Source organism: Pristiophorus japonicus, unplaced genomic scaffold (genome assembly GCF_044704955.1).
Source record: "Pristiophorus japonicus isolate sPriJap1 unplaced genomic scaffold, sPriJap1.hap1 HAP1_SCAFFOLD_560, whole genome shotgun sequence".
Taxonomy (NCBI): Eukaryota; Metazoa; Chordata; class Chondrichthyes; family Pristiophoridae; genus Pristiophorus; species Pristiophorus japonicus.
Window position 1 is genome coordinate 69900 of NW_027254468.1, and position 11460 is coordinate 81359.

General features: G+C 52.5%; 1 protein-coding gene across 3 annotated transcripts in view; it reads left to right on the forward strand.

Annotated features, from left to right (window-relative positions):
* The window catches only part of LOC139254636 (RNA binding protein fox-1 homolog 1-like), a 69085-nt gene extending 58434 nt beyond the window's left edge, over nt 1-10651 (forward strand). For 2 of the 3 annotated variants that reach the window (XM_070873753.1, XM_070873751.1), the window contains 2 exons: nt 2505-2697; nt 10132-10651. In XM_070873753.1, coding sequence (XP_070729854.1) covers nt 2505-2697; nt 10132-10373 — 435 coding nt within the window. In that variant the 3' untranslated portion in view covers nt 10374-10651. The remainder of the gene's footprint in view (nt 1-2504; nt 2698-10131) is intronic. The other variant, XM_070873752.1, reaches the window with a different exon arrangement.
* The last annotated feature ends 809 nt before the right edge of the window (nt 10652-11460 follow it).

An 11460-nucleotide genomic window follows, 5' to 3' on the forward strand; every position in this document is an offset into this window, starting at 1 on the left:
TAATACTGTGTCGGTCGTCTCTGTCCATTTGCCTATCATACAATCATAGAATCACAGAATGGTTACAGCACAGAAAGGGCCAATCAGCCACTCGAGCCCGTGACGGCTCTCTGCAAGAGCACTTCAACCAGTTCCACTCCCCCCGCCCATTCCCCGTAGCCCCGCACATTCATTTCCTACAGGTACTTATCCAACACCCTTTTGAAAGCCACGATTGAGTCTGTTGGCATGCAGGTACAGCAGGCGGTGAAGAAGGCAAATGGTATGTTGGCCTTCATAGCGAGAGGATTTGACGATCGGAGCAGGGAGTTCTTACTGCAGTTGTACAGGTCCTTGTTGAGGCCACACCTGGAATATTGTGTGCAGTTTTGGTCTCCTAATCTGAGGAAGGACATTCTTGCTATTGAGGGAGTGCAGCGAAGGTTCACCAGACTGATTCCCGGGATGGCAGGATTGACATGTGAAGAAAGACTGGATCAACTGGGCTTATATTCACTGGAATTTAGAAGAATGAGAGGGCATCTCATAGAAACATATCAAATTCTGACGGGTTTAGACAGGTTAGATGCAGGAAGAATGTTCCCGATGTTGGGGAAGTCCAGAACCAGGGCTCACAGTCTAAGGATAAGGGGTAAGCCATTTAGGACCGAGATGAGGAGAAACTTCTTCACCCAGAGAATTGTGAACCTGTGGAATTCTCTACCGCAGAAAGTTGTTGGGGCCAGTTCGTTGGATATATTCAAAAGGGAGTTAGATGTGGCCCTTACGGCTAAAGGGATCAGTGGGTATGGAGAGAAGGCAGGAGTGGGGTACTGAAGTTGCATGATCAGCCATGATCATATTGAATGGTGGTGCAGGCTCGAAGGGCCCAATGGGCTGCTCCTGCACCTATTTTCTATGTTTCTATACCTCTCAGGTAGTGCATTCCAGATCCTAACCTCTCGCTGCGTAAAAAGGTTTATCCTCGTGTCGCCTTTGGTTCTTCCAATCACCTTAAATCCGTGTCCTCTGGTTCTTGACCCTTCCGCCAATGGGAACACTTTCTCTCTATGTACTCTGTCCCGACCCCTCATGATTTTGAACACCTCGATCAAGTCTGTCTGCCTCTCTATCTATCTGTGCTTTGGAGGCAGTTCAGAGAAGGTTCACTCGGTTGATTCCAGGGATGAGGAGCTTGATTTATGAGGAAAGGTTGAAGAGTTTGGGCCTCTACTCATTGGAAATCAGAAGAATGAGAGGTGATCTTATCGAAACGTATCAGATTAGGAGAGGGCTCGACAAGGTGGATGCAGAGAGGATGTTTCCACCGATGGGGGAGACTAGAACTAGGGGGCATGGTCTTAGAATAAGAGGCCGTCCATTTCAAATTGAGATGAGGAGGAATTTCTTCTCTCAGAGGGTTGTAAATCTGTGGAATTCGCTGCCTCAGAGAGCTGTGGAAGCCGGGACATTGAATATATTTAAGACAGAGATAGACAGTTCCTTAACAGATAAGGGGGCGGGCAGGGAAGTGGAGCTGGGTCCATGATCGGATCAGCCATGATCGTATTAAATGGCGGAGCAGGCTCGAGGGGCCGAATGGGCCCACTCCTGCTCCGATTTCGTTTGTTCTTACGTATAAACCCACGAACAATGGCAGAAAGCCAAAGAGCACCCCTAGCCCAACCAGTCCGCCCCGCACAACACGTCCTCTCAATATATTCCGTCCAGACCCCTCCACACGATTGTGAACACCTCCGTCAAATCTCCTCTCGACCTTCTCTGCTCCAAGGAGATGAACCCCGGCTTCTCCAGTCTATCCTCATCCCTGGAACCATGCGTCTCCCTCTGCACCCTCTCCAAGGCCTTCAGATCCGTCCTGAAGTCCGTCGCCCAGAATTGGACGCGATACTCCAGTTCTGGCCGCACCAGTGCTGCAGAAAGCTTTGTCGTAACCTCCTTGCTTTTGTGCTCTGTGCCTCAACTTATGCCCGGTGTAAAGTCCTGTCCCCTCAGTACAGATTCACACGAGGCATGTCGTGAAGTCAAGGTCACTCTGGACCTGAACCTTTCATTTCACACCTCTGGAACGCTGCACTTGCCTGAGACCTCCCCTTATATACCTGTCTCTTGCAAGTGCACCCCTGGTGGTAAGGTATGCTGGTTCTTACAGCTCATATCTTATTACAGTCATGTATAGCATGTGGGGATACAGTTATATACAATAATGTAAGACACATGACGCCCAGGTTCCCGTCGACTTTCTCAACCTGCCCTGCCACCTTCAACGATTCGCGCACCCGTACCCCCGGGTCTCTCTGTCCACCTGCCCTCTTTTGGATTGTACCCTTGTGTTTACAATTGTTGCCCCTTGCTCCCCCAACCCCACCCCCCCCCCGCACCCCCCCCCCCGACTAAAATGCACTTTTCCGCACTAAACTGCTTCTGCCACGTGCCCGCCCACGCCACCAGCCTGCCTCTGTCTTCTCGATGTCTATCACTCTCCTGTTCAATCTGCTTCCAAGTTGTGCGCGTCGCCCGGGGAGCGTCGAAACCGGCGCGGCCAATCCGCCGTGGTGTCCTGCGTCGCACAGCCGTCGGCCTTCGAAGTCGCCGGCGGCCGCGGGAGTGGAAGTCGGGGCGTGCGTGGACCGACGGCGCCCGTGGTCTCGTCTCCTCCGCCCGCCGTCCGAGGGAAACGTGACGTTAATCGCTTTGGTAGGAAAATACAAATATCGCGGAAATGTTTGCGAGCGGCTCGGAAGTGTTGGGGTTCAGCAGGACCGGGGGTCCTTGTGCACAGAAGGTTAACGTGCAGGGAACACTTGGGAAAGAATTGAGTGTAATATCTCCAAGTTTGCGGATGACACTAAGCTGGGTGGCGGTGTGAGCTGCGAGGAGGACGCTAAGAGGCTGCAGAGCGACTTGGACAGGTTAGGTGAGTGGGCAAATGCATGGCAGATGAAGTATAATGTGGATAAATGTGAGGTTATCCACTTTGGTGGTAAAAACAGAGAGACAGACTATTATCTGAATGGCGACAGATGAGGAAAAGGGGAGGTGCAACGAGACCTGGGTGTCATGGTACATCAGCCATTGAAGGTTGGCATGCAGGTACAGCAGGCGGTGAAGAAGGCAAATGGCATGTTGGCCTTCATAGCTAGGGGATTTGAGTATAGGAGCAGGGAGGTCTTACTGCAGTTGTACAGGGCCTTGGTGAGGCCACACCTGGAATATTGTGTTCAGTTTTGGTCTCCTAACTTGAGGAAGAACATTCTTGCTATTGAGGGAGTGCAGCGAAGGTTCACCAGACTGATTCCCGGGATGGCGGGACTGACCTATCAAGAAAGACTGGATCAACTGGGCTTGTATTCACTGGAGTTCAGAAGAATGAGAGGGGACCTCATAGAAACGTTTAAAATTCTGACGGGTTTAGACAGGTTCGATGCAGGAAGAATGTTCCCGATGTTGGGGAAGTCCAGAACCAGGGCTCACAGTCTAAGGATAAGGGGTAAGCCATTTAGGACCGAGATGAGGAGAAACTTCTTCACCCAGAGAGTGGTGAACCTGTGGAATTCTCTACCACAGAAAGTTGTTGGGGCCAATTCACTAAATATATTCAAAAGGGAGTTAGATGAAGTCATAGAAACATAGAAACATAGAAAATAGGTGCAGGAGTAGGCCATTCGGCCCTTCTAGCCTGCACCGCCATTCAATGAGTTCATGGCTGAACATTCAACTTCAGTACCCCATTCCTGCTTTCTCGCCATACCCCTTGATCCCCCTAGCAGTAAGGACCTCATCTAACTCCTTTTTGAATATATTTAGTCCTTACTACTCGGGGGATCAAGGGGTATGGTGAGAAAGCAGGAATGGGGTACTGAAGTTGCATGTTCAGCCATGAACTCATTGAATGGCGGTGCAGGCTCGAAGGGCCGAATGGCCTGCTCCTGCACCTCTTTTCCATGTTTCTATGTTGGCCTTGTTATGTTTCTGAACCTAACTTACGTGTCATGCTTGTTGCCGCTGAGCTACGATGCTGTGAAGATATCTGTTTCCCATTGCCGCTCGATGATGTGGACGGCTGGGTTTTCGTGGCGGCCTTGCTCGGGTCGAAGCATTCTGCAGACACTCGTTGGCGGAGGCTGGCCTCCTGGCCCATTCCGAGCGCAAGAAAGTCCCGCGACGTTTCCCAACAAAAGCTGCCTCAATTTCGCACGGTCCCGCAAGGCGCCTTCGGCCGGCGAGAAAGCTCGCCACGTTCAGACCCTGCGGAGCGATGGTGCGCGGAAAAGTGATCCCTGGCCGTCACGATGCTCTCCTTCGGCTGGAGGTGTTCCCGAGCCAGCGCGCGCAGCTCTGCGTAAGTCTTGCCCGTTGGCTTGTCTGGGATTTTTGCGGCGGCCACATACCGACGACTCGCAGGGCAGTGAGGAGAACCGCCCTGCGCCCGGCCTCCGTCTGAGCCGTGTCCAGCTCAGTGGCCACGAAGTGCTGGCCGACACGTTCAACGAAGGCGTCACCCGCAACAACTCTCTCAAGAATACCAACGGCAGCTATTTCCGCGTGAAAGTTCATGATCCTACCCTCGTCGCCAGTTGTTCAGTTCAGAATAACTCCACGGGACTGTGATGTGAGCGCGAGCCGTTGTGACCTTGGTCTCTTTAATGTAACTCCAAAGTGAGGCACCAGTGTGGTGGGCTGCCTTTTGTACCTGCCTGCCCAGAGTGCAGAGGTGACCCTCAGGCCTCCCGCAGCTGTGCCCCCTAGTGGCAAGTCTGACACACAGGTTAGGTTCACAGACATAACAGGCCTTTGTTTCAAAACGAATGGAGGATAAGGGTAAAGAAATCTTGCCACAGTGATGCAGGGTTTTGGTGAGGCCACACCTGGAGTACTGCGTGCACAGTTTTGCTCTCCGTATTTACGAAAGGATACACTTTGCTTTGGAGGCAGTTCAGAGAAGGTTCACTCGGTTGATTCCGGGGATGAGGGGGGTTGACTTATGAGGAAAGGTTGAGCAGGTTGGGCCTCTACACATTGGAGTTCAGAAGAATGAGAGGTGATCTTATCGAAACGTATCAGATTATGAGGGGGGCTCGACAAGGTGGATGCAGAGAGGATGTTTCCACTGATGGGGGAAGACTAGAACTAGGGGGCATGGTCTTAGAATAAGGGGCCGCCCATTTAAAACTGAGATGAGGAGGAATTTCTTCTCTCAGAGGGTTGTAAATCTGTGGAACTCGCTGCCTCAGAGAGCTGTGGAAGCCGGGACATTGAATATATTTAAGACAGAGATAGACAGATTATTGAACGATAAGGGAGTGATGGGTTATGTGGAGCGGGCAGGGAAGTAGAGAAATAGGAGGAGGCCCATTCAGCCCCTCGAGCCTGTTAGACAGGAACAGGAGGAGGCCCATTCTAACCCTCGAGCCTGATACACAGGAACAGGAGGAGGCCCATTCAGCCCTTCGAGCCTGTTAGACAGGAACAGGAGGAGGCTCATTCAGCCCCTCGAGCCTGTTACACAGGAACAGGAGGCCCATTCAGCCCCTCGAGCCTGTTAGACAGGAACAGGAGGAGGCTCATTCAGCCCCTCGAGCCTGATACACAGGAACAGGAGGAGGCCCATTCAGCCCCTCGAGCCTGATACACAGGAACAGGAGGAGGCCCATTCAGCCCCTCGAGCCTGTTACACAGGAACAGGAGGAGGCCCATTCAGCCCCTCGAGCCTGATACACAGGAACAGGAGGAGGCCCATTCAGCCCCTCGAGCCTGTTCCATCATTCAATAAGATCATGTCTGATCTGCGACTGAACTCCATGTACCGACTTTTATGCAGTTCGGGTCTCCTTACCTAAGGAAGGATACACTTGCCGTAGAGGGAGTGCAGCGAAGGTTCACCAGACTGATTCCTGGGAGGGCAGGACTGTCGTATGAGGAGAGATTGAGCAGACTAGGCCGATATTCACTGGAGTTTAGAAGAATCAGAGGGGATCTCATTGAAACACGCACAATGCTTACAGGGCTTGACAGGGTAGATGCGGGGAGAATGTTTCCCTGGGCTGGGGCGTCGAGAACCAAAGGTCACAGTCTCAGGATAAGTGGTCGGACATTTAGGACGGAGGTGAGGAGGAATTTCTTCACTCAGAGGGTGGTGTAATTCTGGAATTTTCTGCCTCAGAGGTTTGCAGAGGCTCGGTCTTGAATATATTTTTGGGGAACTATGAGAATTAATGGATATGTAGAGCGGGCAGGAAGTGGGTTTGAAATCGACAATCAGCCACGATCGTATTAAATGGCGGAGCAGGCTCGAGGGGCCGAATGGCCCACTCCTGCTCCTATTTCTTATGTTCAACAGCAGCAAAGGTAATTCAAACAGATAACGTTATTAACTCCAGTCATTAATCTCATCTATTACATCAGATCTGTTAACAACATTCATCAAATTCTCATCCTTGTTTACAAACCCTTCCCTCGCCCCCCGCCCTATCTCCGTAACCTCCCCCAGCCTCTACAATTCTCATCCTCCTGTTCAAATCGCTCCCTCGCCCTCCCCTCCCTATCTCCGTAACCTCCTCCAGCCCCGACAATTCTCATCCTCCTGTTCAAATCCCTCCCTCGCCCCCCTCCCTATCTCTGTAACCTCCTCCAGCCCCGACAATTCTCATCCTCCTGTTCAAATCCCTCCCTCACCCCCTCCCTATCTCTGTAACCTCCTCCAGCCCCGACAATTCTCATCCTCCTGTTCAAATCCCACCCTCGCCCCCTCCCTATCTCTGTAACCTCCTCCCGCCCCGACAATTCTCATCCTCCTGTTCAAATCCCTCCCTCGCCCCCTCCCTATCTCTGTAACCTCCTCCAGCCCCTACAATTCTAATGCTCCTGTTCAAATCCCACCCTCGCCCCCTCCCTATCTCTGTAACCTCCTCCCGCCCCGACAATTCTTATCCTCCTGTTCAAATCCCTCCCTCGCCCCCTCCCTATCTCTGTAACCTCCTCCAGCCCCTACAATTCTAATGCTCCTGTTCAAATCCCTCCCTCGCCCCCTCCCTATCTCTGTAACCTCCTCCCGCCCCGACAATTCTCATCCTCCTGTTCAAATCCTTCCCTTGCCCCCTCCCTATCTCTGTAACCTCCTCCAGCCCCTACAATTCTAATGCTCCTGTTCAAATCCCTCCCTCACCCCCCTCCCTATCTCTGTAACCTCCTCCAGCCCCTACAATTCTCATCCTCCTGTTCAAATCCCTCCCTCGCCCCCCTCCCTATCTCTGTAACCTCCTCCCGCCCCTACAATTCTCATCCTCCTGTTCAAATCCCTCCCTCGTCCCCCCCCCCTATCTCTGTAACCTCCTCCAGCCCAGACAATTCTCATCCTCCTGTTCAAATCCCTCCCTCGCCTCCCTCCCTATCTCTGTAACCTCCTCCAGCCCCTACAATTCTCATCCTCCTGTTCAAATCCCTCCCTCGCCTCCCTCCCTATCTCTGTAACCTCCTCCAGTCCCTACAATTCTCATCCTCCTGTTCAAATCCCTCCCTCGCCCTCCTCCCTATCTCTGTAACCCCCCGAGATCTCTGCGTTCCTCTAATTCTGCCCTCTTGACCATCCCTGATTATAATCGCTCCACCATCGGTGGCCGTGCCTTCTGTTGCCTGGGCCCCAAGCTCTGGAACTCCCTCCCTAAAGCTCTCCACCTCTCTCTCCTCCTTCAAGATGCTCCTTAAAACCGAACTCTTTGACCCAGCTTTTGGTCACCTGCCCAAATTTAGTCTTGCGCGGCTCAGTTTGAAATTCATCTGTCTTGTCTTGTAACCCTGCTGTGAAACATCTTGGGACATTTCATGACATTAAGAACATAAGAAATAGGAGCAGGAGTGGGCCCATTCGGCCCCTCGAGCCTGCTCCGCCATTTAATATGATCGTGGCTGATCCGATCATGGACCCAGCTCCACTTCCCTGCCCGCCCCCTTATCGGTTAAGAAACTGTCTATCTCTGTCTTAAATATATTCAATGTCCCGACTTCCACAGCTCTCTGAGGCAGCGAGTTCCACAGATTTACAACCCTCTGAGAGAAGAAATCCCTCCTCATCTCAGTTTTAAATGGGCGGCCCCTTATTCTAAGACCATGCCCCCTAGTTCTAGTCTCCCCCATCAGTGGAAACATCCTCTCTGCATCCACCTTGTCGAGCCCCCCTCATAATCTGATACGTTTCGATAAGATCACCTCTCATTCTTCTGAACTCCAATGAGTAGAGACCCAACCTCCTCAACCTTTCCTCATAAGTCAACCCCCTCATCCCCGGAATCAACCGAGTGAACCTTCTCTGAACTGCCTCCAAAGCAAGTGTATCCTTTCGTAAATACGGAGAGCAAAACTGCACGCAGTACTCCAGGTGTGGCCTCACCAATACCCTCCCTGTACAGGGCTCGGGTGTCAAATTCAATAAAAATCTCATATTACTCCTGTGAAGTGCCTTGTGATGTCTCACTATGTTGAAGGCACTATATAAATGTTGTAAATATAAGTTCTGCTTAATCCACCAGTCTGTGTTGAGATGAATGTTTCAAGCTCTCTGTCTCTGCGGCTCTCTCTCTCTCCCAGGGGTAACTTTGAACATTGGAGTGGGTATAAAATGAGTAGAGTAGTATTGTTCATCGTCATTATCAGAGGCGGCCCCTCGGAATCGAGGAACAGTTGCTTCCACTCTAACACGAGTTCTCTGGTGACTGAAAAGTCCACAGTCCCTGTCACAGGTGGGACAGATAGATGTTGAGGGAAAGGGAGGGTGGGACTGGTTTGCCGCACGCTCCTTCCGCTGCCTGCGCTTGCTTTCTGCACGCAATTGGCGACGAGACCCGAGGTGCTCAGCGCCCTCCCGGATGCACTTCCTCCACTTCGGGCAGCCTGGTCTTTGGGCCGGGGTCTCCCAGGTGTGGGTGGGGATGTTGCACTTTATCAGGGGAGGGGTGTGTCCCTTGTAACGTTTCCTCTGCCCACCTTTGGCTCGCTTGCCCGTGAAGGAGTTCCGAGTAGAGCGCTTGCTTTGGGAGTCTCGTGTCTGGGGGGACATGCGGACAATGTGGCCCCGCCCAGCGGAGCTGGTCGAGTGTGGTCAGTGCTTCGATGCTGGGGATGTTGGGCCTGGTCGAGGACGCTAACGTTGGTGCGTCTGTCCTCCCGGGGGATTTGTGGGATCTTGCGGAGACAGCGTTGGTGGTATTTCTCCAGCGACTTGAGGTGTCTACTGTACATGGTCCATGTCTCTGAGCCATACAGGAGGTGGGTATCACTACAGCCCTGTAGACCATGAGCTGGGTGGTGGGGGTGAGATACCTACTGTACATGGTCCGTGTCTCTGAGCCATACAGGAGGTGGGTATCACTACAGCCCTGTTGACCATGAGCTGGATGGTGGGGGTGAGATACCTACTGTACATGGTCCATGTCTCTGAGCCATACAGGAGGGTGGGTATCACTACAGCCCTGTAGACCATGAGCTGGGTGGTGGGGGTGAGATAGCTACTGTACACGGTCCGTGTCTCTGAGCCATACAGGAGGGCGGGTATTACTACAGCCCTGTAGACCATGAGCTGGGTGCTGGTGGTGAGATAGCTACTGTACACGGTCCGTGTCTCTGAGCCATACAGGAGGGTGGGTATCACTACAGCCCTGTAGACCATGAGCTGGGTGCTGGGGGTGAGGTATCTACTGTACATGGTCCATGTCTCTGAGCCATACAGGAGGGTGGGTATCACTACAGCCCTGTAGACCATGAGCTGGGTGCTGGGGGTAAGGTATCTACTGTACATGGTCCGTGTCTCTGAGCTACACAGGAGGGCGGGTATCACTACAGCCCTGTCGACCATGAGCTGGGTGGTGGATTTGAGGGCCTGGTCTTCGAACACTCTTTGCCTCAGGCGGCCGAAGGCTGCACTGGCCCACTGGAGGCGGTGTTGGTCCTCGTCGCCAATGTCTGCCCTTGTTCATACGCGGCTGCCGATGTATGGGAAATGGTGCACCTTGTCCAGGGCCATGCCGTGGACCTTGACGTCATATTTGAATGGGGTAGCATTGCATCGTTGAGCACTTCTGTTGACTGCGTGGACGTCTGATAATCTGATCACTTGTGCATGTGTTCTTGTCCCTCCAGATGCCGAGAATCCAGCGGCCGCTCGACTAATGGCCGCCTCAACTCCCCCTCCATGGACAGCCACTGGGTTTGAGTCGATCTTTCCGCCTCGCTCTCCCCTTCACTCTCCTCTTCTCTCTCTTCTGCCTCGGCCACCACCTTCGTACCTCCTCCTCGGTCTTCGTCTGTCGATGCCTGTCGCCAAAGCGAGATTCTTTGCTGCCTCTCTCTGTATCTCTATCTGTGTCTGCACTGCAGTGTGACAGCGTGCCTCGAGTGCGAAGCTCGCTCCCTATCTCTGTGTCCCTTTCGATGTCTATCCACTACCGAGCCCTTCCTGCGTTGCTGCTGAAATTGACCATCACTACTTCCTAATCTGTATCTGCCTCTAAGCCCCTCTCCTGTATCTATCTACCTCTCTGCCGCTGTATGTAAAAGAGCATGTAATGCCATCTCTATAATTTCTACCTGTATCTCTTTCAATGCTTTGCCTTTTCTGTATTCCAATTGATACAACTGTGCGATGTACACCTGCTCCTTATTGCATCGTCGGACCATGTACCTGAAACGTTGGCGTGTATCGAGAGCTGTATCTGTCTCACCGTCTCGATTTTTCAGAGAATTGTGCTGCTGCTACACCTTTTCCTCTGCCTCGGCATTTGGGGTGAAAAATCCACCTCTTCCCACTCCCCCCCCCCCCGCCTGCCCTGACACTAACTTCACCTCTGCGTCCATCTGTACCTCCGTCTCTCGCTCGCTCTGTCCCCCGTTTCTCAACTCTGGAGGGCGATGCTGAACTGGCCTCTGAGCGCTTCACAACACGAGAAACAGGGGCAGGAGTGGGCCAATCGGCCCCTCGAGCCTGCCCCGCCATTTAATACGATCATGGCTGATCCGATCATGGACCCAGCTCCACTTCCCTGCCCGCCCCCTTATCGGTTAAGGAACTGTCTATCTCTGTCTTAAATATATTCAATGTCCCGGCTCCCACAGCTCTCTGAGGCAGCGAGTTCCACAGATTTACAACCCTCTGAGAGAAGAAATTCCTCCTCATCTCAGTTTTAACTCGGGAAGTGGAGCTGGGTCCATGAACGGATCAGACATGATTGTATTAAATGGCGGAGCAGGCTCGAGGGGCCGAATGGCCCACTCCTGGCCCCTATTTCTCATTAAATTGGCAGCCCCTTATTCTAAGACTATGCCCCCTAGTTCCAGTCTTCATAGCGAGAGGATTTGAGTACAGGAGCAGGGAGGTCTTATTGCAGTTGTACAGGGCCTTGGTGAGACCACACCTGGAGTATTGTGTACAGTTTTGGTCTCCTAATCTGAGGAAGGACATTCTTGCTGTTG